At 53.5% G+C, this 6,037-nt stretch overlaps 1 protein-coding gene across 2 annotated transcripts; it reads left to right on the forward strand.

Annotated features, from left to right (window-relative positions):
- On the forward strand, positions 1-5,146 carry RITA1 (RBPJ interacting and tubulin associated 1). Of its 2 annotated transcripts, XM_045458270.1 has the most exons (4): positions 1-324; positions 493-639; positions 1,047-1,412; positions 4,080-5,146. In XM_045458270.1, the coding sequence occupies exons 3-4, from the start codon at positions 1,102-1,104 to the stop codon at positions 4,585-4,587; spliced, it is 819 nt and encodes a 272-aa protein (XP_045314226.1). In that variant the 5' UTR covers positions 1-324; positions 493-639; positions 1,047-1,101; the 3' UTR covers positions 4,588-5,146. The 2 variants fall into 2 exon arrangements, with proteins under 2 accessions (XP_045314226.1, XP_045314227.1); XM_045458271.1 differs by having other exon boundaries at positions 493-1,412.
- The last annotated feature ends 891 nt before the right edge of the window (positions 5,147-6,037 follow it).

Raw genomic sequence — 6,037 nt, forward strand, 5'->3', positions numbered from 1 at the left:
TGGCGTGAGAGGTCCCTCTCTAGGTTTTGGAGAACTCCGGGGGCGTCATAAACGGGGTGCCTCACCCCCGGTGCTAATGGTTCCGGCCGCGCCGCCCCGCCCCTCTCTGGTTGCCGCGGGTTGCGCGCGCCGAGCCCACGTCGCTAGGGCCTGGCTGCGGCGGCGCGTCCGTTCGCGCTGTGCCCGGGGCTGCCCGAGCAGCTTGGGGTCCCGGGGTCCAGGCCGCAGGTAAATTGGGGTGTCGGAAGCACCCGCGGAGGAATCCACACCAGGTGGGGAAGAAGCATGAGGTTGCAGCCGACATCCGCGAGCCGAGATGCTCAGGTAGGAAAACAAGAATGCAGGGATCTCGGACATCAACTGGGACACTGACTTGGGGATCGGGGCATAGGGTGTAGTTGGAGGGGTGGGTGTGATCTGTCAGTAGTATAATGGTTAAATGCATAAGCTCTGGGCTCTTATCAGCTTCAAATTTCTCTTCCACTGCTTTAGCTTTATTTATTAGGTGTGGCTTACATATGTGACTTCAGCTTTTGAAGCTTCAGTTTTGTCATCTGTAGAATGGACATAACCGAAGCCACTTCGCAGGACTGTTAAGAGGATTAAATGAAACAATGTTTGTAAAGCTCTTTGCACAAGGTAAGCATGAGATGATACTGGTTATTGTATCCACCCCGTAAATATTTATAGCGTGTAAAGACCAACCCTGTCTCCCCCGTCCCATCATGCCAAGTTTTCTTGTTGGTGCCAAAATAGACACAGACCCCATCTCTTTTTCATCCCTCTAGCATTCTATATTGAGCACTGTATGCTGAGAATGCATATTTATTCATTAAATATTTGCCAGGAGCACCTCTCTCCCTATTGTGATATAGCCAAAAGACAGTTGAACGAATTTCTGAAATGTCTCCTGGGGTTGGAAGCTCCGTTTGAGGAGGACTGGTTGAGGGAGGACCTGGTCCTTGGGATGGGAACTTAAGAGACGGCCCATCTTCCCCTGCTGGCACTGCCCGTGACAGGGGTGCCTGCCTGATCCCCTTTCACAGGGAGTCCTGGAGGCAGGGCCTGGCAGGCAGAGCATGCCCGGTATCACTGGGGACCATGGGCAGCATGAAAACCCCCGTGGAGCTGGCCGTCAGTGGGATGCAGACCCTCCACCTTCAGCACCGTTGCCGGGGTGGCTATCGGGTCAAGGCCAGGGCGTCCTATGTGGATGAGACTTTGTTTGGCAGCCCTGCGGGTACCCGGCCCACACCACCAGACTTTGACCCACCTTGGGTGGAGAAGGCCAACAGAACCAGTCGAGTGGGCACAGGGACATCACAGGCCTTGGGGGCCAACGGGAGCTGTGAGAACACCTCCTCCAGGGTCAGCACCCCGACCCTCACACCGAGGAAGAAGAACAAATACAGGTAACCGAATGGGGAGGTGCATTCCTGCACTCGTGAAGCCACTTGGGTTCCTGTTGGAGCCCTTCTGTTCACATGCTGTGTGACCCTGGGTAAGCACCTTGACCTCTCAGAGCTGCAGTTCCCATATGTGGAAGATGGGACCAAGCGGGATTATTGAGAGTAAACGAGGTGAGGTGTGTACAGTGTGACAGTGGTGACGGTGGAACACCTGTTCCCAAATGCCACAGACCAGGCAAGTGAGACCCAGAAGGGTCCGGTGATCTGCACAGAGTCACAGAGCAATTTGCGTGTGGTTGATCCGCGAAATGACAAGTCATCTGGAAATGGTTCTTGCTTGAACAAGTTAGAAAAACAGAGTTGATGCTAACATTGTCGTAAGTTAGTTAGACGTTTCTTATTGTAAATTGATTAGGTTATAACTAGATTGTTTGGAGTATTTCAGGTTAATATCAGCCTGGAGGGAGGTGTCTCGTGGTAGGCCACAGGGCTCTATCTTGTTTATTTTGTCACGGGTTTGGACAAAAACAGAGAAGAGACTGGCATAGTAGTCGTTTACTGCTGCCATAACAAAATACCATAGACCGGGGAGCTTAAACAACAAATTAATTTGAGTGCTGGAGGCTCCGAGTCCAAGATCAAGACTGCCACCTTCTTGCCGTGTTCTCGCATGGCCTTATCTCTGTGAGCATGTACATTCGCGGAGTCTCCCCACTTCTTATGAAGGCACTAGTCCTATTCGATTAGAGCCCACCCTTATGATCTTATTTAAGCCTAATCATCTCTTTATTTTTTTTATTTATTTTTTTTTTTTCAACGTTTATCTACCTTTGGGACAGAGAGAGACAGAGCATGAACGGGGGAGGGGCAGAGAGAGAGGGAGACACAGAATCGGAAACAGGCTCCAGGCTCTGAGCCATCAGCCCAGAGCCCGACGCGGGGCTCGAACTCCCGGACCGCGAGATCGTGACCTGGCTGAAGTCGGACGCTTAACCGACTGCGCCACCCAGGCGCCCCCCTAATCATCTCTTTAAAATTCCGTGTGAAATTTTGGGAGGGCATAGTTCAATCCATAACAACTAGCCAATCATATTTAAGGGTCCGTTCTGAGCCAGGAGGACACAGGTTGGTGGAAAGACGTGAAAATGGGAATAGTGCCTATTTAAGGAGATAAGATTCAGTGAGATAGAACCAAGATTCGTTATTATTATTATTATTATTATTATTATTATTATTATGCCGGGTTGAGCGCCATGCATCTGACATAGGAGCCTTAAGGTAGGGTCGGGTGACATTAGCCGCACTGACACCTATAACATAGCTGAAAACGCTGATGTAAATGTAGGCCACGTTAACAGAGGTATGGTGTCCAGGACAGGGGAGGTCAACCCCATGCTCTCCTGGAGGATAGAATTTTGTTCAGGATGCTGACAAGTAGAGGGTGTCAGGTGAAAAGGTCATAAGAGAGAGAGATACTATTGAGTAAAACCTTTGACACTGGACAGACAGAGGCAACAAGCAGATATGGTTTGAGCAATGAACTCAGGCAGCAAAAAGTTGCCTGGCCAAAAACCATGGAGCTGCCACCTCATAGGTGTGCCATGAATATTTGTGAGACTAATAATAAAAAAAGAAAATTGCTAAGTGAATCTACTTAAAGCTGAGAAGTCACTTATATTTGATATACTGATCCCAGAGCTTGGCCCTTGAGCCGGGCTGGATGTGAATCTTGTCTCTACCCTCCTCCTTGCTCTGGGGCCTTACCCTCCCTAGCCTCCGTTTTCTTGTTTGTAAAATGAGATGATCACATCTCCCTCCTGTGGATGTTTGTGAGAAATAATGGGTTAATGCACATGACTTGCTGCGTCCTGGGCCTGCGCATGAAAAGCCCTCAGTAAACATCCAACATTTTAAAAAGTGTCTCTGGTAGTAAGGCCAGGCCAGCTTTATAACACAAGTTCAGACTGAGCGCCCTCTGTCTGCCAGGCACTGGGCTGTGTCACTTCGAATACAGTGGGACGGGCCACAGGGCTGCAGAGGGCTCAGCTGACAAGGCCACTAGGAAAAAGGAGAATGGGGTGGGGGGGGAAAGCAAAAAGGTCATATTAACTGGGACTCTTTTGGATACAAGTGACAAAACTTAACACAAACTGGTTTCAGCAGAAAAGTAATGCTTGGGGCTTGTTTATCCGGGGCTCGGACTCTTGTTGGATTCTGTCTCTATCTTAGCGCACCTTTCCCCCCATGTTCCAGCTGAGCCAGCGACCGGCTGCTTGGCCCTGCCATCCTGCCGGCCTATCAGGTTGGCAGACAAACATCCTTCCCAGAAGTTTGAACAAGGGTCCTACGGCAGCTCTGGTTGGATAGGATGGGTCATGTGGCCAATCCCAAGCCAATCAGTGTGGCGGGGAAGATGGAATATGCAAATTGGCCGGGCCTGGAAAGGCTGGGGTCAGGATTCTCGGCAGGGGAAAAAACGACAGAGATGGGAGTGGTGGGACATGGGAGGGCTGTGGCCTCCCTGTGGGTGCCAGGCTGGGAGACAGGGACTTCGACGTCTGCAGGCAGCGCTCTGTGCTACTGCAGGTGTCCAGCAGGGGGGGTAGGGGCTTACGGGTTTCAGGCTTTGTTCACTCCCCCAGCTCACTGCATTTCTCTCCCCTCTGCCAGACTGATCAGCCACACTCCTTCTTACTGCGATGAGTCGCTGTTTGGCTCCCGACCCGAGGGCACCAGCTGGGAGGGCCCGTGGATGGCAAAGGGGGATGCTGCAAAACTCCATGCCCTCTTCTGGACACCCCCAGCCACCCCCAGGGGCAGCCAGTCGCCCCGGCCCAGGGACACCCCACTGCGAGCCATTCACCCAGCTGGTCCCTTGAAGGCAGAGCCCAAGGTGGCGGCAGATACCCGGAAGTTGTCCGTGGACGGGTTAGACTCTCCACGCCCTCCGAGGCGAGAACGTTCCCATTCCCTCACACACCTGACCGTCCCCGGCACGGGTCACCCACACACCAGTGCCTCCCACGCCAATGGGCCTCGGGATCCCAGGCCTTCCCCGTCGGGGGTGACCTTCCAGAGCCCTCTCGTGACTCCCAGGGCTCGCTCAGTCCGTGTTTCAGTGCCAGCCGCCCCCCAGCGAGGTGGGGCCACCCGGAAACCAAAGCCCCCTTGGAAATGAGTTTTTTGGTTCTCAGGTTTGCTCGTGGGTCACAGTGAGGGGCACGGTTTCAGAGGAGGGCACTGGTTGGGGGCGCCTCTGGAGAACCGGGGTCTCCTAGGTAACCACGAGGCATCGGAGAAGCGCTCGTGGGGGCAGACGCAGCGAGGGCGGGCCGTGCCTCTGTGCTGACAATCGCCAGTTCCTACCTTTTACCCCGTCGTGTGGATTTGACGGCCGCCCCTTAAGATTCCTGTACTGGTGTTGCCATGGCCACAGGCCGTATGAGTGCCAACCCAGGGGTGCCCCTGGGAGGGGCCCGCCGCTCCCCCATCACTCCCATAACGTCTTGCCACCAAGTGTGACTAAGTAGCACGATCGCCAACCTGGAAGGTCCCTTCTTCTTCAAGCCAAGCTTCCTGCTCAGGATGAGTTTCCAGCTGAGTCTGGAGTTTTCCCAGGCACAGCGTGTGGACCGTGGGAAACAGGATCTGGGTGACATGCGGGTGGGCATTTTTTAACTTTAATAATCATGTATTTGTTTCCATGTATGAAATATATCAGTAGCGTATCAAAACCACGACTTTGACTAATTTGATTTTCCTTAGGGGAAAGGCCACCACAGGCCCGGGTTGAATTAAATAACAAAGTTAAATAATATAACAAGGAAGTGGCAGAAATCACGACAGTGGCGAGTTGGCCACTTGAAGTTTGGGAACATGGGCCTCATGCATTTTCCACATTTGCCGAAAGAACAGTGACGAGGACCTTGCCGAGTAGAGGGGTCCAGGAAGGCCAGAAAGTTAGACGTGTGACTGGAGAGCACTCAGGACAGAGAGGCGGAAGCCGGCCGGGAGCTCCTTCCTCTCCAGCCCTGCTGCTTGTCATTGGCCACCCTGGGCCGGAGCACTGATGAGAAACGGTAAAGCCTTTGCTCGATGGAGTTGCACCCGGAATCCCACGATCCTGCCGGATTGGGGTGGGGGCTGGGCTCTGGCCTCTCTGTGGCCTCTCCTCCCGGCTGCACTGAAGACGGTGACCGCCCACGTGGGAGGATACTGGGCAGCCGACAGCGAGGCCGTGTGTCTGGAGGGCAGCTAGGAGTGGCGGGGGGCGGGGCAGCCTGCGGTGTCTGCCATCTCAAAGGTGCGCTGCTCGGCTCGGACGACAGGTGGCCCCAGGCTATCCGGATGAGATTTTTTCCAGAAAAAGCCAGATTTCTCTATGATAGCCCCTGGTTTTTTAAATGCCAGTAGTGAATAAAAATACATACGAATATTCGACTACCTGGGCACCAAATAAAGCCAGCGGCGTAAGGCTGGAGGCCCTCGAGCTTTCATGGCGCTGGATGAGGGAGAAATTGGGGGCAAATGGATAGCCCCAGAGCGGGGTCTGAGGGCAGCCTGAAACCCTGATCCTCCCGGAGCCAGGGTCCGGCTTGCCGCTGAGGCTAAAGGAAGGAATGGTTGTG

Source organism: Leopardus geoffroyi, chromosome D3 (assembly GCF_018350155.1).
Source record: "Leopardus geoffroyi isolate Oge1 chromosome D3, O.geoffroyi_Oge1_pat1.0, whole genome shotgun sequence".
Taxonomy (NCBI): domain Eukaryota; kingdom Metazoa; phylum Chordata; class Mammalia; order Carnivora; family Felidae; genus Leopardus; species Leopardus geoffroyi.